This window comes from Urocitellus parryii, chromosome 7 (assembly GCF_045843805.1).
Source record: "Urocitellus parryii isolate mUroPar1 chromosome 7, mUroPar1.hap1, whole genome shotgun sequence".
In the NCBI taxonomy this organism is placed as follows: Eukaryota; Metazoa; Chordata; class Mammalia; order Rodentia; family Sciuridae; genus Urocitellus; species Urocitellus parryii.
This window is the reverse complement of record NC_135537.1, coordinates 151428461-151451481: the sequence shown is the minus strand read 5'-3', so window position 1 is coordinate 151451481 and position 23021 is coordinate 151428461. Positions and strand designations below refer to the sequence as shown.

The window sequence follows — 23021 nt, the reverse complement described above, 5'->3', positions numbered from 1 at the left end:
TTTTTAAAAAAATGGCTGGAGATGTGGCTCAGTGGTTAAGTGCCTCTGGGTTTAATTCCTGGTACAAAAAAAAAAAAAAAAAAGCTGAAGCTGGGGGAATTGGCACATGTCTGTAATCCTAGCAACTATGGAGGCTGATGAAGGAGGATCACAAGTTTGAGGCCATCCTCAGCAATTTAGCAAGATCCTAAGAAAATTAATGAGACCATCTCAATATAAAAAATAAAAGGGGATCTGGGCACAGCGGCCCAGGAGGCTGACACAGGAGAATCGTGAGTTCAAAGCCAGTCTCAGCAATGGCGAGGTGCTAACCAACTCAGTGAGACCCTGTCTCTAAATAAAATACAATATAGGGGCTGGGGATGTGGCTCAAGTGGTAGCGCGCTCGTCTGGCATGCGTGTGGCCCGGGTTCGAGCCTCAGCACCACATACCAACAAAGATGTTCTGTCCGCCGAGAACTAAAAAATAAAACATTAAAGATTCTTTCTCTCTCTCTCTCTCTCTCTCCCCTCTCTCACTCTCTCTTTAAAAAAAAAATAAAATAAATAAAATACAATATAGGGCTGGGGACGTGGCTCAGTGGTCAAGTGCTTGGAGTTCAATCCTTGACACTAAAAAAATATAATAATAAAAAATAAATCAAAAGGGTTGGGGTGTAGCTCAATGTAGAGTACCTCTGGGTTCAATCCAGCACCAAAAACAAAACAAAACAAAACAAACAAAAAACTTGCCCAAAGCAGACATAATCCCATAGATCAATCTACTTATGAACAAAAAAGCAAAACTTTTTTTTTTTTTTTTTTTTCAGAACCTGGGATAGAATACAGTGGTATTCTACCATTGAGCTACATCCTCAGTCTTTTTTGTTTCATTTTTGAGATAGGTTCTTACAGGGTTGCCAAGGTGGCTTCAAACTTGCAACCCTTGTCTTCTACCTCAGTCTCCTGAGAAGCTGGAATTGCAGGCACACACCACTGTGCCTGGCCATGCAGAACTATTTTAACTATATGTATAACATCTTTGTAAACTGAATCTAGCAGGGTATTAAAAACAGATGACTGGGGCTGGGGATGTGGCTCAAGCGGTAGCGCGCTCGCCTGGCATGCCTAGGGCTCTGGGTTCGATCCTCAGCACTACATAAAATAAAAATAAAGATGTTGTGTCCACCGAAAAAAGGCTTTCTTTAAAAAAACAAGCAAACAAACAAGCAAAAAAATCCCAGATGACTAAAGAGGTTTTATATCAGGACTGTTAAGACCTAAGTACATAAAGTATATGATAAAGTGGCATCCCATATGGATGGGGAAAGGATTGACTACTTCATAAGGACTGCTAAATTAGCTCACCACTGTAAAGAAAGAAAAAAAACCAATTCCTTCCTACCTTTTGCTGGAGGTCAAGGATGGGGATTGAACCTAAGGCCTTACTCATGGTGTAATCTATCTATCTATCTATCTATCTATCTATCTATCTATCTATCCTATGATTTAACCCAGGGGTGCTTTACCACTGAGCTACATACCTAGTACTTTTTGTTTTTTATTTTGAAACAGGGTCTAAATTGTTAAGCCTGTCCTTGAATTTGTGATCCTTTTGCCTCAGCCTCCTGAGTTACTGGGATTACAGGTGTGCAACACAATACTCACCTATTTCTTTTTAAAAATCAAATTAAGGGGTTAGGGATGTGACTCAAGCGGTAGCGCATTCGCCGGGCATGCGTGCGGCCCGGGTTCAATCCTCAGCACCACATACAAAATAAAGATGTTGTGTCCGCCAATAACTAAAAAAAATAAATATTGAAAAATTCTCTCTCTCTCTCTCTCCCTCTCTCTTTAAAAAAGTCAAATTAAAATATTCAAATGTAAATATAAGTCATATGCTAAAAAATTATGCTTATAATTTCTTTCTTTTTATTTTTTTTAGTGCTGGAGATTGAAACTGGGGCCTCAAGCATGCTATCACTAAGATCATTCCCCAGTCCTTTATATATTTTAGTTTGGGAGACAGGGTCTCACTAAGTTACCCAGGCTAACCTCAAACTTGTGATCCTCCTGTCTCAGCCTCCAGAAAGCTGGGATTACAGATGTGTACCATTGGGTATGGCCATGCTTCTAATTTTGAAGAGACTTTCTAAGCATGTTACCAAAATCAAGATTAAATACAAAATTTGACTAGGTTACATACAGAAAATCTCTCTAAAGTAAAAAACAAAACAAAAAACCCCTCATAAAACAAAATTTAAATACACATGGCAAAGTGGGAAGATATTTGCAACATATAGATTAAGCAAAAGACTGTATTTGAATAAGCATAAGGATTAAGAATCATCAGAACCATAGATTTTGTTTGCTTGTTTGTACCAGGATGGAACCCTGTGGTAACCACTGAGCAACATCCCAAGCTTTCTTTCTTTTTTCTTTTTGAGAGAGATCTTACTATGCTGCCCAGGCTGTTTTCAAACTCCAGAGCTCAAGTCATCTTCCCAAGTAGCTGGGACTACAGCTACTACAGAATGATGATAAAAATGGTAATTATTATAGGCAAGTCCAGGGAGGGTTGGAAAATACTAATAGCAGCTAATTGTGTAGCTTCACATGGAGTCCACTAGTTTCTTTTTCCTTTTCTTTTCTTGGTAGTATTGGGAATTGAACCCAGAGCCTTGTACATGCAAGGCAAGTATTCTACCACTGAGCTATATATCCCTAGCACTTGACTAGTTTCTTAACTCTCCCTGCAGATGAAACGAAATTCTAAACATGACCAATTCCACTGTGTTTCACCAAACTGAAAGAGTTATTGCTGACTAAGGTAACACTGTCTTCTTCACCCAAGAACCTGATTGCTTTACAAAAATAAGTGTGAATTCTCAAGAGGACAATATTTAGATAATGCCACTGAGTACCAGATATAAATCATAAGTTAATCAGTGAGACACTGTCTCTAAATCAAATATATATTAGGGCTGGGGAATGTGGCTCAGTGGTCGAGTGTCCCGGAGTTCAATTCCTATGCCCCTGCCCCTGGCTCCCCCCCCCCCAAAAAAAAAAAACCCAATGTTAAGCAATGTACTTATACCAACCACATTTTGACTATCTCTACCAAACTTTCCCTACCCTACCAAGTTAGGAATTTCTGAAATCCTCCCCTCTCAAAAGAGGTATACAATTTGGTGGTAACTCGAGGTAACAAAGAATGTTCTAGGTTGAATTTTGGCTTGAAGAAACCTGCTGAGTTTCTACGTCCTAGTCTTCCTCATGGCATGGCTATGAGCATTTGAAATGTATGGGATTTGTTACAGTGCTCAGCAGAATGTTGTTCCTTAGTTTTATTTCATGATATTTAAAAAATTCCTTTAAGCTGGGAAGAAAAATCAAGGGTAGGATCGTTGCCAAGGCTGGGCGCAGTGGCGTATGCCTGTAATTGTAATCTCAGCGACTCGGGAAGCCGAGGCAGGAGGATTCCTAGTCTGATGGGTCAGCCTCAGCATTTCAGCGAAGCTCAAAAAGAGCTGGGGTTATCAGTCAGAGATACAGCGCCCCTGGCTTCAATCCACCCCCCCCAAAAAAAAAATCGTGGCCAACAAGTAGGGTATAAGTTACTCCCCTAAATAAATTATAATCCCTAGGAAAGAAATGACCTCAAAAATCACCTTCCAAACCAGCTCCCAATTCCCCCTAAGTTTTGTGTTTTAGAAGCGGTCGTTTCCAGGCCTTCAACACCCTTTGCAACTCTACTGGGAGTCGAACCCCCACCCCCACTAGCTCAGGACACGGGGAGCTGAGGCCAGTCCACTATAGGTCATTACATGCTTACTTTTCTCAAGCTAAGCAGGCCGTGAAGTGCTAACGGTCTCAGAAGCCTCCATGCTCCAGGGTTGACTCGCGGGAAGGCGTGGTGGGTGCGGGGATTGGACTAAGAGTCTCCCCGCGGAGGTGGGGGGTCTGGCCCACAATCCCTCGCGAGGGCGGGAAAGGCAAAGGGGGGGGGGCAGAAAAGGGGGGACGGCTAGCGAGAAGAGTCAAGGGGCTGGAATACTATAGTAAGCATAGATTAATCCTTATATGACTGCTTCCTGGACTTGTCACACCAAAAAATTGGTTAACTAGCCTGTGTTCTTTTATTGCTCCCACTATCCCCACTCAGGGAATTAATTCCTGTTAATGACTGAGGCTTCCACTCAACAGGACAGTTCGGAGACAATGTGATGTGTAGGGCCTGCTGTGCCAAGCTCTCCATTCCTAAGATGGAGGCCATCCATCTTTTTATTGTCACCGTGTACATTAAACGGAGAAACCATCAAAGGTATATGAAGGAATCACATCGGAAGCCTGGGAGGTGTGAAAGAAAACACGTACTCCCCACAGTCGCAAAGCTAAAGCCTCGTGCAGTCAGGCCGCAGACCCCGCCCCTTCCGCTTTACGGTTGACGTCACAGCCCGGGCGCGGGAGTGCGGAGTTTTGGTCTCCCGGACTTAGCTACAGGGGTAGGGTCTGCGCTGTAGTGTACAGAGACGTTCCGCTTTGAAATGCAGCGGGATTTGGTGAGTTTCCCGCTGTCTCCTTAGCTACAGGGGTAGGGTCTGCGCTGTAGTGTACAGAGACGTTCCGCTTTGAAATGCAGCGGGATTTGGTGAGTTTCCCGCTGTCTCCTGCAGTACGGGTGAAGCTGGTGTCTGCAGGTTTCCAGAATGCTGAGGAACTCCTGGAGGTGAAACCCTCCGAACTCAGCAAAGGTAAGGACTGCTGACGGCAAGCTTAGGTACGGGGTCCGCTCTCGCCCCCGCCACCTCAGTCTTCTTTCTCCAGCTCTCAGGCTTCAGTTCAGTCACTGTCTGCATGCTGCCTCCCGCGGCCTCGTTTAAAAAGTGAAAGAATTCCTTGAGGCCACTTGAAATTCGTCCGAAGGGGCCCAGGAAGTAGCTCAGTAATCGTGGGGCAGCAACACACACATACACACACGCGCTCACGCACAAGAAACCAAAACAAAGAACAGTTGTTCACTGGATGGTTGGGAAAACCGTGTTTGTGGACTCCCCCCACCCCCCATACTGGGGATTAAACTCTGGTTGGTGCTCTACCATTGAGCCACATCTTCGGTCAGCCCTTTTGAGACACAGCCTCCTTAAATTGCCGAGGCTGGCCTTGAACTTGGTGCCCCTCGTTTCAGCCTCCCAAGTGGCTGGGATTACAGGCGTGTGCCACTGCACCTGACTTTACTATCACTCATGTTATCTAAAAAAATTAATGAAGACAACCCATAATTGTGTTTGTTTTTTAAATCTCTAAAATTAATGGTCTATTTGTTATTTTACTTTCAGAAGTTGGAATATCTAAAGAGGAGGCTTTAGAAACTCTGCAGATTATAAGAAGAGAATGTCTCACAAATAAACCAAAATATGCTGGTGCGCCAGAGTCAGGCAGGAAGTGTACAGCACTGGAACTTCTCGAGCAGGAGCAAACCCAGGGCTTCATTATTACCTTCTGTTCTGCACTAGATAATATTCTTGGCGGTGGAGTACCCTTAATGAAAACAACGGAAATTTGTGGTGCACCAGGAGTTGGAAAAACACAATTATGGTAAAGTAAGATGTTCCCCTTTTAAGGGCAGGTTTAATAACATTTTATGTAAGTAGTAGAGTGTGGTGTGCTGTGTGTTTACAATCAAGAAACCATAAAAGGTGTGCTCTTAATTTTGTATATGTGTGTGTGCATAGAACAAAACCCAGTTTACCATTTATATTACTTCAGTACCATATCTTGATAAATTGAAACAATTATTTTGGTATCAAAAATGTTTCCTTTGCAATATGATGTGGTCACTAGGCAGTCTTCTGTTATTAATTCACTCCTGAGAATATATTGGAAAGTGAAATGTTTGAAAGTGGATTTATGCATAAGATAGGTTTCTATTTCCAGAAGCCTAGAAAGCACTAAAAATTTCTTAATCTTGGTTTTATAGGCACAGTCTTCCCCTAATCCAAGCATCAGTTGATTCACAATCATCTGGTCCACAGAGAGTCAGCCATCTCTTTTGCTTGGGGAGTGTATTTGCATTTATAAAACTTTAGTGGTACCTAACTGGTCGTTACCTGGAGTTCGAAAAACACTGCAGTAGATGATCATGATAACTTATTTCTTGACAGTATGCAGTTGGCAATCGATGTGCAGATACCAGAATGTTTTGGAGGAGTGGCAGGTGAAGCAGTTTTTATTGATACAGAGGGAAGCTTTATGGTTGACAGAGTGGTAGACCTTGCTACTGCCTGCATTCAGCATCTTCATCTTATAGCAGGAACACACATGGAAGAAGGTAAGTTAACAAATGATCCTCTTTCTTTCTGTGTAACGAAGGTTGTTTGCATTTGCACCCATCTCAGATCTCAGCAAGAGACCATTCTGAATGTGAAGCTTAATGGTTTAACAGTGTATTAATGTCAAATGCTCTTACATCTGTTACAAGCACTATAGCTGGAACTGGCTTTTTCTCCCCCTTCTATGGACCTCATTGTAGTAATTCTGGGGCAAACCAATGCATGTATTTCAGTGTATGACTTCAAAACATCATATTCCAACTGGCCAGATATAAGCTAATGTGGACATCATATTATGAGTGAATGTTGTTATGTACATTCAGTATATGTTGACTTCCACACTGGTTTTCCAATAACCAAATGCTTTGAAATCTACATCTAGAAATGTTCAGAATGTTAAGCCGATTGACCTTTGGGGGCTTTGAATAGTATATAATTTACTTTATAACTACATTAATTGTATCATTTAAGAATTTGGGAGGCTTTTAGGGGGTATTTATTAGATTAAAAAGGATTTTTTAAAAAGATAGTTTATATTCAAGTTCTTGTCCTTTCAGTTACTTTTTTTTTAATTGTTCTTTTTACATATATATGATAGTAGATTACATTTTGACATTATACAAACATGGATTATAACTTATTCCAATTAGGATCCCATTCTTATCTCTTTTTTAAAATATTTTTTAAGTTGTCAATGGACTTTATATATATGTGGTGCTGAGAATCGAACCCAGTGCCTCAAACATGCTAGGCAAGCGCTCTATCACTGAGCCACAACCCCAGCCCCCATTCTTATCTTTTTAATTATTATATAAAAGCAAGTGGGTAGTTTGACTGTTTTCTTTTGCTTTATTTTTATCTTCATCTTATTTATTTATTTTTGTAAGTGTGGTACTGGGTATTGAATCTACGGCCTTGCACATCCTGGGAAAATGCTCTTCCACTGAGCAACATCCGGAGCCCTTTATTTTTATTTATTTATTATTTCTGTTTGTTTGTAGGACTGGGGATTGAAGTTAGGGGCACTCTACCACTAGCCACATACCCAGCACTTTGTCTTTTTTATTTGTTTATTTTTAAATTTTTATTTATTTTTGGTACTGGGAATCAAACTCAGGGCACTCAACTTCTGAGCCAAATATCCAGCCCTATTTTGTATTTTGTTTAGAGATAGGGTCTCATTGAATTGCTTAGCACCTTGCAGTTGTCGAAGCTGGCTTTGAACTTGAGCTCCTTCTGCCTCAGCCTCCCTAACCGCTGGGATTATAGGCATGCACCACTGTACCTGGCTTGTATTTTTTGAGACAGATGTCCTTAAGTTGCCCAGGCTGACCTTAATTTTAGACACCTGCCTCAGCCTCCCAAGTAGGTGGAATTACAGGCATTTGCAGTCCTTATATTTTTCTCTAGAAGTTTAAGAAAGGGATGCTTTTCATAAGATGCTTGTACTTCCATTGAGCAAGTATAATTAGCTGTATATTTTCATTTTCATGTAGGTACTAAGTGTCTTAATTAATTACCATTAACATCTACTAAAAGACATTGTACACTGGCAGAACATGTCACCCACAAATATGCCATTTTGGCAAAAGGTTTATTTTGAGCTGAAGGCAATTGAGAAAAAATATAAAGGAAAGCTTTCTACCTTGTCCGTGTTTTCATAAAAACAACGCAAATGTGCTAAGGTGTTTTCTCTCCCCTCTCTGCCAGGGAAAGACAAAAAATAATCACCAGAGACAATTTTAGACTCTGTCAGCATGGAGGAATCAGCCAACAGAGGAATCTAAGTAACAAACTTCATTAGCTAGTCTTTTTATTTTTTTTAATTTTAAAAATATTTTTAGGTGTAGATAGACACAATACCTTTATTTTGTTTATTTAGGTTTTTTTTTTTTTTTTTTTTTTTTTTTTTTTTTTTTTTAATGGGATGCTGGGGATCAAACCCAGTACCTCACGCATGCTAGGCAAGCGCTCTACCACTGAGCCCCAGTCCAGCCCTTCATTAGCTAGTCTTTATCTTCCATTAATTTCCCATATATTTGCCTTCCTACAATTTGCTAGCTCTAGAGACTCAAGGTCCTTTTCTTTTGTCTTTTCACTTCTCTAAGAATTTATTGTTCCTTTGGTAAAATGAGCCAAAATTCTAACCAAGTTTTTGAGATACTAATCTTTGGACTCCCATTTGTTATATATGTGATGCATATGTTATTCAATTTTTGTTTTTCTATTGTTAAACTGTCTTTGTCAGTCTAGTTTATTTCAGCCAGAGAACTTGGGAAAGTAGTAGGAAAAAACACTTTTTCCAGCCAGATGTGCTGGTGTATTCCTATATTACCAGCATCTTGTTAGGCTGAGGCGAGAGGATTGCAAGTTTTTTGAGGTCAGCCTACACAACTTAGCAGGTGCATCTCAAAATAAAAAATATAAAGGACTAAGGATGTAATTCAGTGGTAGAATGTTCCTGGGTTCAATCCCCAGTAAAGTCCCCTCCCACACACAAAGGTATTATTTTCCTATAATCATCAACATATCCATACGAGTAAAACTTAGTAAGATGCTGTTTTGTTTTTCTTCAGAACACCAAAGAGCTTTGAAGGACTTCACTCTTGAAAATATTCTTTCCCATATTTACTATTTTCGTTGTCATGATTATACAGAACTACTGGCGCAAGTTTATCTTCTTCCAGATTTCCTTTCAGGTCATTCAAAGGTATGAGTCAAACAACTGAAATATAACTAACTAACTATCTTTGGATGTATTTGATAAGCATGAAAAATAACTATGAAGTATGGTAGCACAAAATTAAAGTCAAAAAAGAATATCTCTTCTTTCCCTGTCCTACAATATATTTATATACATTTATGTTTATTTTGTATATACGTATATACTATTCAAATTTCAGTTTCAAAACTACTTATGTATATGTGTGTATATATGGTAGTTTTGAAGTTTAAATAATTTTATTTATTTATTATTTATTTTTTAAATAATTTTAAAATTGAAATATCAAGGGACTATAAAGTTGAGTTTATTTCTTGGTTCTTATGATCTACATATCTCTTCTTTTGCCATTATCACAATGCTCGTTTTGTTTAGTTAGCAGTGTTGGGATGGAACCCAGGGCCTTACACATGTTAGACAAGTGTTCTACCACTGAGCTACACCCCAGCCCTACTTCTTACTTTCCAATTTGGATGCTTATATTTATTTTTTATTTTGCTTTATTGCTCTAGCTAGACTTCCAGTGTAATGTTGACTAACTGATGAAAGTGAACATTCTTGTCTTATTACTGATCTTGGGGAAAAGTTTTCATTTCAGCATTAAGTAACTTAATTTTCATTATTCACAGATTCCACCCACCCCCTACTGGAGATTGAACCCAGGGACATTCTACCATTGAGTTACATCCCCAACTCTTTTCTTTTTATTTATTTATTTATTTTTAAGTTGTAGATGGACCCAATGTCTTTATTTATTTACTAACTTTATGTGGTGATGAGGATTGAACCCAGTGCCTCATGCATGTGAGGCAAATGCTCTCCAACTCTTTTTTATTTATTTTGAGAAGGTTTCACTGAGTTGCCCAGGCTGGGCTTGAATTTATGATTCTTCTGCCTCAACCTCCCAAGTTGCTGGATTTATAGGCGTGTATGTACCCCATACTGACAAAGTATATAAATGTAAATTTGCTTGGTTGCTAAGATTTATTTGTAACCCCCAAATCAATACTACCAATGCTTTATAGTTATTTGTAGATATGTTAGTTTAAGCTACCATAATAAAAATGCTATAGATTGGATGGCTTAACAACAAATTTTTATTTTCTTACAGTTGTGGAGGCTAGAAATCCAACATAAAGGTTCAGGATGATTTGCTTGCTGGCAAAATCTTTCTTCCTGGCTCACAGTCACCTCATGTGGTGGGGGGGGGGGGAGAGAGAGACTGACTGTGAGTGAGAGAGAAGGAGAAAGAGAGACAGCATGAGAGTGAGTGAGAGTGCATGTGCATGTTGTCTCTACTTACAAGGACACTAATCCTGAAGGATCAAGGTCCCATCTTTATGACCCTCATTTTATTTAACATTTAACCTTACTTACTTACTTAGAAGCCTATTCTGCAAATACAGTTATGTTGTATGTTAAGGGTTCAACATGAATTTTTGGGGGACATAGTTCAGGCCTTAGCCTCTGCCCCTGGCCCTCCCCAAATTCAAATTCTTTTTACATGCAAAACACATCTATTAGATCACAGTTACCTCAAAAGATTTATCTGGTTCCAGTATCAATTCTAAAGTCTAATTTAGGGGGCTGGGGATGTGGCTCAAGCGGTAGCGCGCTCGCCTAGCATGCGTGCAGCCCGGGTTCGATCCTCAGCAGCACCACATACCAACAAAGATGTTGTGTCCGCCGAGAACTAAGAAAAAATAAAATAAAAAAATGTCAAAATTCTCTCTCTCTCTCTCTCTGTCCCCCTCTCTCTCTCTAAAAAAAAAATAAATAAATAAAGTCTAATTTAAAGTCTCATCTAAATGTGTTGGTAGACTCAAGTTAGAGTTCACCCTGAGGTAGAATTCCTTTCTAGCTGTGAGCCTGTGAAAACGGAAGAGTTATGTGCTTCTAAAATACAGTGGTAGGACAGGCATCAGGTAGATATTTGCATTCCAGTACTGATGATTGAACCCAGGGGCACTTTATCACTGATCTATACTACTCCCCAGTCCTTTTTTTTTTTTTTTTAATTTTGAGACGGGATCTTGCTAAGTTGCTGAGGATGTCCTCAAACTGTGATCCTCCTGCCTCAGCCTCCAGAGTTGCTGCCTGACTAGTACTGGTTCTTCTTTGCTTACCAATTCCTCTTTCAATTCATCCACTGTTGCTGTAGGCTTCAAAGAGGAACCAAGCCACTTCCTTTAACACTTAGAAATCTCAGCTAAATAGCCAGTTTTCTTCTCTCTCACTTTTTATCTTCCACAAAACACTAGACTACAGCAACTAAGTTCTTTGCCACTTTATAACAAGGATCACCTTTCCTCCAATTTTGAATTATAGGTTCCTCATTTCTATGACTTCACCAGAATCACCCTGGCTCCTTTTTGTATTCTTCTTTAGGTACTGGGGATTAAACCCAGGGACATTTTACCACTGAGCCACATCCCCAGCCCTTTTTATTTTTTTATTTTGAAACAGGGCCTCACTATGTTGCCGAGGCTGGCTTTGAACTTGCGATCCTGCTGCCTCAGTCTCCCAAGTTGCTGGTATTACAGGTGTAAGCCACTGTGTCCTGCTCAGTATCATCCATATTATTTGTGTGTGTGTGTGTGTGTGTGTGTGTGTATAAAATGTCCACATATCTAGCAAGCATCTCAAAACTCTTCCAGTTTGTACTCATTACTCTGTTCCAAAGCCACTTCTACATTTTCAGGTATTTGTGACAGTAGTACCTCAGTTCCTGATACTATAATGTGTTTTAGTCAGCTCTGGTTGTCATAATAAAGATATCATAGATTTGAATGATTTAAAAACAGAAATTTCTCACAGTTCTGAAGACTAGAAGTTCAAGATCAAGGTTATGGCTGATTTAGTTTCTTGTGAGGGCTTTCTTGGCTTGTAGATGCACCTTTTTGCTGTGTCCTCAGTTGGGAGAAGGGAGTAGGCTTTCTGGTGAGCTTTCTGTGAGTGTGTCGGGGCAGGTGGGGGGCTACTTGGGATTAAACCCAGGGGTGTTCTGCCACTGAGCTATCTCCCAGTTTTTTTATTCTAATTTTGAGATAAGATCTCTCTAAATTTCTGAAGCTGGCTTCAAACTTGAGATTCCCTCCTGCTTCAGCTTCACCACAGATTACAGGCATGCATCACTGAACTCAGTATCTAGTGTCTCTTCTTAAAGTCACTAATCTTGTCAAATCAAGATATATATCTTATTATCTCATTTAACCTTAATTATTTCTTTTGAGGCCCTTTCTCTAAATACAGACACTTTTGGGGGTAGACTTTCAACCTGTGAATATTTTTTGGGGGGGAACAATTCATTTCATAGTTGCAGACATTTATATCATGTGAAAAACTGATTTTCCTTCCAACACATTCCTAGCTGAGGTTGAAGAAGATGATGCTTCACCTTCTTGTTTTAGCTCTCATACTGTAAATATGAGTATCTTTTTTGTGTGTTCTTTTTGTTTGTTTTAATTTTTTAGTTGTAGTTGGACACAATACATTTATTTATTTATATATATATTTATTTTTAAAAATTTATTTTTTAGTTTTAGGTGGACACAATATCTTTATTTTACATTTATGTGGTGCTGAGGATCGAACCTAGTGCCTCGTGCATGCTAGGCGAGCACTCTACCTGAGCCACGACCCCAGCCCAATTTTATTTATTTATTTTTATGTGGTGCTGAAGATTGAATCCAGGGCTAGATGAGTGCTCTACCGCTGAGCCACAACCCCAGCCCATTGTGTGTTCTTTTTAATGCTGCATTTTTTTCTTTTTGTTGGTGATTTAAATATTTAAAATGTCCCTCAGGTATAGTGCGTAACTGCTGGATAGTGTTTCTAAGCACAGGAAGGGTGTATTATGCCTTATGGAGAAAATACATGTATTAGATAAGTTGTGGGGTTTTTTGGTACAGGGGATTGAACTTGGAGGCACTCGATCACTGAGCCACATCCTCAGCCCTATTTTGTATGTTATGTAGAGACAGGGTCTCATTGAGTTGCTTAGCACCACACTATTGCTGAGGCTGGCTCTGAACTTGAGATTCTCCTGTCTTAGCCTCCCGAGCTGCTGGGATTATAGATGTGTACCACTGCACCTGGCTAGATAAGTTTTATTCCTGGGTAAATTATTGTGCTGTTGGTTGTAAGTCAATATTAATAAATCAACATATAATAAATATTTTAAACAGGAATACACATAAATAAGGTTATGTAGCCTGGTATGGTGGTGTGTATAATCCCAGCTACTTGAAAGGCTGAGATAGGAGTAGAGGATCACAATTTGGAGGCAGCCTGGACAATTTAGCAAGACCCTGTCTCAAAGTAAAAAGCAAAAAGGGCTGGGGATATAGCTCAGAGTAGGATAGAATGTCCCTGGGTCCAGTCCCCAGTATGGGGTGGGGGAAAGGGTGGAGTATATACATTAATCAATTGATGAAAAATGTAACCAGAGGTTCATTGAAATGTAACCTTTTATTTTCCCTGGGAACAATAATTCGTTATTCACTGTTGGTAGTAGTTTATAGAATATATAGAACTACAAATTATAAGAGTCAACTTTGAAATCACCTATGTTTTTTTTTTTTAATTGTTTGTTTTTGAAGGTACTAGGGATTGAAACATGGGGCACACTATTGCTCAGCTACTTACCCAACCCTTTTTATTTTTTATTTTGAGACAGGTTCTAACTAAATTGTCAGGCTAGCCTCAAACTTGCAGTTCTCCTTCCTCAGTCTCCCAAGTAACTGGCATTAGGCATGTGCTTTCATTTTTATATTCTTATTCTTTTACCAGTTACAGAACTCTTGGTTTATTTTTATTTTTTTGTCAGTTCAATTATGTTATCCAATCACCTGGCTTTGAGAATCACTGAATAAATATAGAAGACTAGGGGTACTAGAGGTTGAACCAATCGCCTTTTGCATGCTAGGCAAGTATTCTACCAGTGAGCTACACTCCCAGCCCTTTTTAAAGGTCTCATTTAATTGCTTAAACTAGACTTGAATTTTAGATTCTTTTGCTTCACCTTAGACAGTAGCTGGGATTATAGGCATGTACCACTATGCATGACTTTTTGACCAATTCCTCTTACTTCTCCATTGGTCTGCTGGTAAATATTTATTTTTATTTATTCATTTAAATTTCACCACTTCAAAAGGAAAGGCCCTACCCATTTCTTAATCGTTCCCTATTCTTCTCTCCTAAGCCCCTACAACTATCAGTTCGTGTTCTGTTTCTATAGATTTACGTATTCTGGTTATTTCATGTAATAAATATATGATCATTATGTCTGGCTTTTCCACTTAACATGTTTTTAGAGTTCATCTGCATTGTAGCATGTGTCAGAATTTTATTCCTTTTTAATAATATTCCATTGTATGTATATAGTATAATATGTTTATCCTTTAATTAGTTGATAGATACTTAGATTATTTCTTTTCTTTTGGCAGTTGTGAACAGTGCTGCTATGAGCATGTATTTATAAATATTTGTTATAGTACCATTTTTCAGGTTTCTTTGGGTATGTCTAGAATTGCTGAATCATATGGTAATCTTGTGTTTCAACTTTTTGGGGACCCACCCCCAATTTTTTTTTTTAAACAGTGGATGAACCACTTTATGTTCCCACCAACAATGTATGGGGGTTTTGTTGATTTTAATTTTTCTAAACTTGTATTCATATCCAAACTATGCCATGATTTGGAAAATCAAGCTACCCATAGCCACTTGACTATGTTTAATAGTCTGTTGAATAGTCAAGTGATACAAGAGGTTGACTATATCATTAATGAACAAATACTGCTGTAAAAATGAATGCTGGAGGCTGGGGTTGTGGCTCACTGGTAGAGCGCTTGCCTTGAATGTATGAGGCACTGGGTTTGATTCTCAGCACCACATATAAATAAAAAATAAAGTTCCATCAACATGAAAATGAATAAAATAAAATTTTAAAAAATGAATGTTGGTTACATTTTTGCTTAAGTTAACTAATATGATAAAAATAAAACAATAAAATTGGCTAAGTTTCATTTTGTTTTGCTGAATTGACTTTTTTCTCCCTTCTGGATAGTAGACACTAAACCCAGGGGTGCTATATCACCAGCACTTTTAAATTTTTATTAATTTATTTAAAAAATTTTTTTTCAGTTGTTGATAGACCTTTATTTTATTTGTTTATATGCAGTGCTGAGAATTGAATCCAGTGCCTTACACATGCCAGGCAAGTGCACTACTGCTGAGCCACAGCCCCAGCACACCCTTTTTTATTTTTATTTTTTAAAATTATTTATTTTTGGTACTGGAGATTGAACCCAGGGGCACTGAGCCACATCCCCAGCCCTTTTTATTTTTTATTTTGAGATAGGGTCTCACTAAGTTGCTTTAGGACCTTGCTAAATTGCTTAGGCTGACCTCAGACTTGTGATCCTCCTGCCTCAGCCACTTAAGCCCCTGGGATTACAGATGCATGCCACTGTATATTTGGCTGAATATTTCCTAGATTTTTGGTGAAATTCACAATGTAATGGCTACAGATACAACACATTTTAAAATTCTGATTTGGACATTTTCTACCTCACATGGACTTTTTATAGATAATAAAATAAGCTCAGATCTGTGGCTAATTTGTTAGCTGATTTCCATGGAGAAAATACTGCCATTATAGATGATTTCAAGCTATTGACTTGATGGCATTGATCATGGAGGTGGAAGAAGAGACAACATTCATTAGCCTGTCTTTCTATGGTATTTCCCCTGTAAAGGACTGTAGGTATGGGTCACCATGCCTGCATCTGCTGAAGAGGGTTTTTTGTTTGTTTGTTTGTTTTGTTTATAATATAACAGGAACCTTGAAAATAAAATTGTTATGTTTAATTGGGCGGCGGGGTGGGGGGGTGTCCTCAGTGTTAGAATGTGTGCTTAGGGTGCACAAGGTCCTGGGTTTGACTCCAAACACCAAAATATGTACATATGTGCATAAAATTGGTATATTTAATGGAGAAATTTGTTTAGCTTTTTTTTTTTTCCCCCACGATGCTGGGCATTGAACCCAGGCTTCATGCATGGTAGGCAAGTGTTCTACTACTGAGCTGTACCTCCAGTTCTTTACCAAGACTTTAAATATGGGCTGGGTTTGTAGCTCAGTAGTAGAGCAGTTGCTTTGCATGCGTGAGGTACTGGGTTCAATCCTTAGCACCACATAAAAATAAATAAAATAAAGATATTGTTTCCACTATAACTAAAAAAAATGTGCTTTATCAGTTTAAAATACCTCTATAAAAAGCTGTGTATACTGGCAAGTTATATGAAAATTGTTATTATTTCTTTTTCTTTTTGAGTTAAATTGTCAAAACAAGGGTGCCTTTTAATTTTTGGTAATTAGGGCTGGGGATGTGGCTCAAGTGGTAGTGCGCTCGCCTGGCATGCGTGCGGCCCGGGTTCAATCCTCAGCACCACATACAAACAATGATGTTGTGTCCGCCGAAAACTAAAAAATAAATATTGAAAATTCTCTCTCTCTCTCTCTCTCTCTCTCTTTCACTCTCTCACTCTCTTTAAAAAAAATAATTATTTTTGGTAATTATTTCAGAAAACATTGTATAAATAGATTTATAAATTTCCAAATAAAAGCCTTTCTTTGAGGAGTTAGAAAAAAAGCCCTTGATTTTAAAGTATTTTTTGTAATGAATTATGCTTTTTGGATGCCATTTTTTATTATTTTTAATATCATTATCTCTTTCTTTAGGTTCGATTAGTGATAGTAGATAGCATTGCTTTTCCTTTTCGCCATGACATTGATGACCTATCCCTTCGAACTCGATTACTAAATGGCCTTGCCCAGCAAATGATCAGCCTTGCAAATAATCACAGATTAGCTGTAAGTATTACTGGTCAAGAGAGTTTCTTTAATAAAGTCAAGACTGTATAAAATATTAATGACTACAAATACCAAGGTAGATTTTGCCTTACTTTAAAAAGGAAAAAATATGTACATGCAGGGTTTTTTTGGTTTTGTTTTGGTACTGAGGATTGAACCCAGAGGTATTTTACCAGTGAACCACATTTTCCAGCCTTTTAAAAATTTTTTATCTTGAGATAGGGTCTCACTAAATTGCTTGGGGCTGGCCTCAAACTTTTGATCGTCCTCCTTCAGCTTCCTGAGGTACTGGGTTATTACAGGTGGATTACACCACCACACCCAGTGAACACAGTTTTGAAGGTTGTTTTATTTTGGTTTGGTTTATAAAAAGAATTAGTACTAGTCATAAGTGTTTTGTATCTGTTTTCCTGCAAAATAACAAGCATAATCAATGTAATTTTTAAAAAACAAACTTTGATAAATAAATGCCACCTTTGGTAATTGTATTTTGTCTTTATCTAAATATATATTTTATGTTTATAATGTCCTCGTTTTTGTTTAGTAAGTATTTCATCACTTCATACTAAAAAAATCATAGACTCATGGATTGGAAAAAATCATAATGTAAACAACCTAGTGTATTAAGGTAGAGCCAACTCTTTGAGATTTGAATGTGAAAAGAGAGGTAAATATAAGATCAGAAATAAAGAGATAAAAAAGTAAGCTTTTTTTTTTTTTTTTTTTGCTATCACACAAAATACCAGACCAGCTTTGAGTTTACAATCCTGCCTCAGTCTCCTGTAATTCCTAGCTGGAATTAAAGACACACACCTCATGTGGCTTTTTTATTTTTTTAAACTTTAAACCACCTGTTTACCATTACTTTCCACTCTGCTACCCTATCTTACCACTGACAAATATACTTTTGTTAGGAGGAAGATGGAAGATCAAACTGTTTTACTTAATTTTTTTTGTTTTTACCCTGATTAGAGTCTTTAAACACATCTTTGCAATACATTATAAGTTAATAAAGAATTCTCTCTATAAAATTTAAAACATACATATTTTCTTTGAGTTTCAGATTTTTTGCCATATTCTGAGAAGGATAGCTTCTATGTTTGAATTAATTTTTGCCATTAATTTAGCCTTGTTAATACCTGAATCAGTGAAGAATCCCCAGTAGAGGGCACTCAAGACTAACGGGTTGCATAGTTTTTTAAAGTTTATTTATTTATTTTCCCCAGACTAGATTTCACTGTGTTACCCAGATTGGACTTGAACTTGAGATCCTCCTGCCTCAGCCTGCTGAGTAGCTGGGATTACATGGGTGTTTCACTGCACTTAACTAGGTTTTTGTTTTAACAGTAATAGCTTCATCTTTTTTTTTTTCTTTCTTTTATCCTTCTGTGGTCCTGCGAATGGAACCCAGGCTTCATACATGATAGGCAAGCCTTCTATTATTGGGCTATGTCCCCAGCCCTTTTTATATTTTATTTTGAGACAGATTGTTAAGTGTGGTCTCAAACTTGGAATCTTCCTGACTCAGCCTCCCTAGTGGCTGAGAGTACAGGCACATGTTACTGCATCTGGCTTCAAATCAATTTTTCTTATTTTGGGCAGGGATACTAGGGATCAAACCCAGGGTGCTCTATCTCTACCCCTTCTTTAAATTTTAATTTTCAGACAGGGTCTTGCTCAGTTGCTGAGGTTGATCTAGAACTTGGAATCCTCCTGCCTCAGCCTTCTGATTTGCTGGATTTATAGGTGTGTGCCCCATGCCCAACTAGAATAAATTTCTTAATGTGAAAGTATTAAACCAAAGGAATCTTTTTTTTTCCCTCCCTGAAGAACTAGGAATTGAACCCAGATGTACTTTACCACTGAGCTATACCCGTAGCCTGTTTTTTGTTTTTTTTTTTTAACAGGATCTAACTATGTTGCTTAGGGTTTTGCAGAGCTGATGAGGCTGGCCTCAAACTTGCAACCTTCTTCTCAGCCTCCCTAGTAGCTGAGATTTCAGGTGTATGCCACCACACCTGGCAAAGGATTCTGTTTTTAAGCATTTTGCTTGAGCATTTTTTTTCATACTATTAAATTACTCTCAGAAAGCATGTTCCAAAATATGCTCTCTTTTAGCAATGAATGGAAATTCTTGTTTTCCCACATCTTTCTCACCCTTTGGTATTACCAGTCTTTTAACTCTTTTCCAAAATGAAATGAGGACAGGGTCTTGCTGAGTTGCTTGGGGCCTTGTTAAATTGCTGAGGCTGTCTTTGAACTTGCAATTCTCCTGTCTTAGCCTCCCTGGCCACTGGGATTACAGGCCTGTGCCACCATGCCTGCCTAGGAAAGTCCTTTTAAAAATGTATTTCTAGGGCTGGGATTGTAGCTTAGTGGTAGAGCACTTGTCTAGCATGTGTGAGGCACTAGGTTCAATCCTCAGCACCACAGAAAAATAAATAAATAAAATCAAGATATAGTGTCCATCTACAACTAAAAAAAATTTAAAAAAATGTATTTCTAGCCGGGCTTGGTGGTATATGCCTATACTCCTAGCGGTTTGGGAGGCTAAGGCAGAAGTATTGTGAGTTCAGCAAAAGTATGGTGCTAAGCAGCTCAAGGAGACCCTGTCTCGATGCGGCTCAGTGGTCGAGTGCCCCTGAGTTCAATCCCCAGTACACCCCCCTCAAAAAATAAATGTATTTCATTAATTATTAGCCAAAAATTTTATAACTGCTTTAATAAGGTGTAATTCACATATCACTCACCCTTTTAAAGTAAGTAATTCAATGTTTTGGGCAAATTCAGGAAGTCAAGGAAAAATCACCACTGTCTAATTTTAGGACATTTCTAGTCACTCCCCAAAAGAAATCTCTGCTCCACAATGACCCTTCAGACTATTAAAAATGTCTATACCTTTATTTTCTTCTCTAAGATCTCATGGAAATTTCTTCTATTGCAAACCTGATGTCATATACAGGGAAAGTAATTCCATAAAATATAGTTCCAAATTTAAAAACAAAAACCATTCTGCCCTCCCCATAGTCCCTAACAAGCACTCATCTGCTTTATGTCTCTTTGAATTTGCCTTTTTTAGATGTTTCATGTAAATAGAATCATGTAATATATGACCTCTTTTGTGTGGCTTCTTTCACTTAGCATAATGTTCTCAATACTTACCTATGTTGAACTGGGGATATAGCTTAGTGGTGAAATACTTGCCTAACATTTAAAAAAACACATAGATTCATCCATGTTTTAGCATATATAAGTATCCTTTTATTATTTTATTGATATTAGTGCTTGAATCCAAAGGTGCTTTACCACTGAGCCACATCCCCAGCCTATTTTTCTTTTGTACTGGGGATTGAACTCAGGGGCAATTTACTACTGAGCTACTTCCCCAGCCTTTTTTATTTTTTATTTTGAGACAGGGTCTTGCTAAAGTTGTTTAGAGCCTTGCTCATTTGCTGAGGCTGGCATTTAACTTCTATCATCCTGTCTCAGCCTCAGAAGCCACTGGGATTACAAGCATGTACCCCATGCACAGCTTTTACTTTTTATTTTGAGACAGAGTTTTACCATGCCACTTGGGACTTTGCTAAATTGCTGAGTCTAGCCTCAAATCTATAATCCTCCTGCCTCAGCCTCCCAAGTCACTGGGATTATGGACAGGTACCACCATGCCCTCAACATCCTTTTAATGACTAAATAGTTTTGCATTTTCTGAATATGCCACATTTTGTTTATCATCAGTTGAAGGACATTTGGATAGTGAAAGTTTTGTTTTGTGAATTTATCCTTTATTTTATTTATTTGTTTTCAAGTGGTGCTGAGGATTGAATTTAGTGCCTCACATGTGCTTTACCACTGAGCCACAATCCCAGCCTCGTGAAAGTATTTTTAAAGCTCTGAAGTTTATAATTTCAAAATGATTGTTAATTTTACTGTTTTAAAGGCTTATTTATGAGAACCTTGGAGTAATCACATGGTCATTTGTATCATGTTGAGTCCAATATTTTTGTAGAAATAGTGTAATTATTTTGTAAAGATTTGCTAATAATTCAAAATTGAATTTTAGGATGTTGGACAGCTGGTTCGTTTTCTTGAATATATGTAATGGATAAGCTAAATACTAGGAACCAGTTCTGGCCAATAAAACTTTTGAAAAGATAGAAATTTGCAGTATAGACCTTTGAGTTCTTGAAATATGGCTAATGCTACTGAGGAACTGCATTTCTAGTTTTAATTTAACTTTTAAAAAGCTACGTGTGACTAATGGCTATGGATCTGGTCATCATATCTCTAAATAAAAAGTGTGGGCATAAGCAAATATTCTAGATGCTAAAACTTAAGCAGAGTGTACAGTAAGATGTATTACTCAGCATTTTGGGGAAGCTGGTTAGTCATACACTTCAGTAAATTACCAATTTAAATTCCTGTCTAGCTTTTTCTAAGATGCCTGGTATGAGGCAACGAATGAGGAAGGTACTGTGGCACTTAAGGAGTGAATAATTTTAAAAAGTCATGTAATTCATTTGGTATCTGATTGAGATTAAAATGAACTACAGAGTTATTTCTAGCTAAACAAAAATTTTAGTTATGTTGCATTACAATAGAAACAGCTAAACAGCCTTTTGTTTTTTAAAAAATTATTTTATTATTATTACTATTATTATTTAGAAATCTTTTTTTTTTAACCTTAACTTTATTTTTATGTGGTGCTGAGAATCGAACCCAGCGCTGAGGATTGAACCCAGCTCCTTGCACATGCTAAGCGAGTGCTCTACCGTTGAGACACAGCCTCAGCCCCTTGTTGTTTATTTTTTATGTGGTGATGGGTATCGAACCTAGGACCTTATGCATGCTAGGCAAGTCCTTTACCACTGAACTATCTCCCCAGCCCAGACAGCCTTTTCTTGAGAGCTTGTTTGGAGGTTCTAGCAGGGGAACAAGCTACTCATATACCCTTGACTGAAGAAAAGTCCTCTATCAGGGAAGATCTCCCTCTTGGACTGAGCATGCAGCTCTGGGAGGGATGCACAGGGAGCGGTGAGGGAAGAAGGGATACCCTTCTAGCCATCCAGAGTCAGCTGAATCATCCCTGGTGATGAATGGGTGCCAGACTTTATAGTCAGATCATCCTCACATCCTGAACAGCATTTTCTTTCTTTCTTTCAAACAATTTTTTTTTTTTAAGTAGGCAACTTATATTGCTTTTCAGAGAATTCTTTTTTCTTTAAGAGTTTCAGCTTGCAAAAGTAACTGTCTTCTTTCTGGAGGGATGTTTAGTAATGGAAGAATATTTAAAATAATCATTTGGGTTGGGCCTGGTGGTGCATGCTTGTAATCCCAGTGGTTTGGGAGGCTGAGGCAAGAGGATCTTGAGTTCAAAGCCAGCCTCAGCAACTTAGAGAGGCCCTAAGCAACTGTTTCTAAATAAAATACAAAAAAGGGGCTGGGGATGTGGCTCAGTGGTTGAGTGATTCTGGGTTCAATTCCCAGTGCAAAACAATTATATATATATGAACAATAATAAATGCTGGAGAGGATATAGAGAAAAAGGAACACTTTTACACTGTTGGAGGGATTATGAATTAGTACAACCACTATGGGAATCAGTATCAATGTTCCTGAAAACACTAGGTATGGAACCAGCGTATGACCCAGATATTCCACTCCTCAGTATTTTTAATTTTTATTTATTTATTTTTTTAGTTGTTGATTGACCTTTATTTATTTACTTATATGTGGTGCTGAGGATCGAACCCAGTGCCTGCACGTGCTAAGTGAGTGCTCTACTGCTGAGCCACAACCCCAGCCCTCCACTCCTCAGTATTTATCCTAAAGAATTAAAGTCAGGATACTGTAGCAATAGATGCATATCCATGTTTATAGCAGCACAATTAACATTAGCCAAACTATGGAATCAGTCTAGGTGTCCATCAATAGATGAATGAACAAAGCAAAAAATGACATATGTACACAGTATAGTTTTATTCAGCCATAAAGAAAAATGAAATTATGTCATTTTTAGGAAAATGGATGGAACTTGAGACTATCATGTTAAGTGAAATAAGTCAAACTCAGAAGCTCAAAAGTCCTATGTTTTCTCTCATTTGTGGAAGCTAGA

At 38.1% G+C, this 23021-nt stretch overlaps 1 protein-coding gene across 4 annotated transcripts in view; it reads left to right on the top strand.

Annotated features, from left to right (window-relative positions):
• Positions 1-4436: 4436 nt before the first annotated feature.
• Positions 4437-23021, top strand: part of Rad51c (RAD51 paralog C) — a 33804-nt gene continuing 15219 nt past the window's right edge. For 3 of the 4 annotated variants that reach the window (XM_026407336.1, XM_026407335.1, XM_026407333.1), the window contains exons 1-5: positions 4437-4733; positions 5319-5577; positions 6144-6310; positions 8888-9021; positions 16775-16906. In XM_026407336.1, coding sequence (XP_026263121.1) covers positions 4616-4733; positions 5319-5577; positions 6144-6310; positions 8888-9021; positions 16775-16906 — 810 coding nt within the window. In that variant the 5' untranslated portion in view covers positions 4437-4615. The remainder of the gene's footprint in view (positions 4734-5318; positions 5578-6143; positions 6311-8887; positions 9022-16774; positions 16907-23021) is intronic. The other variant, XM_026407338.1, reaches the window with a different exon arrangement.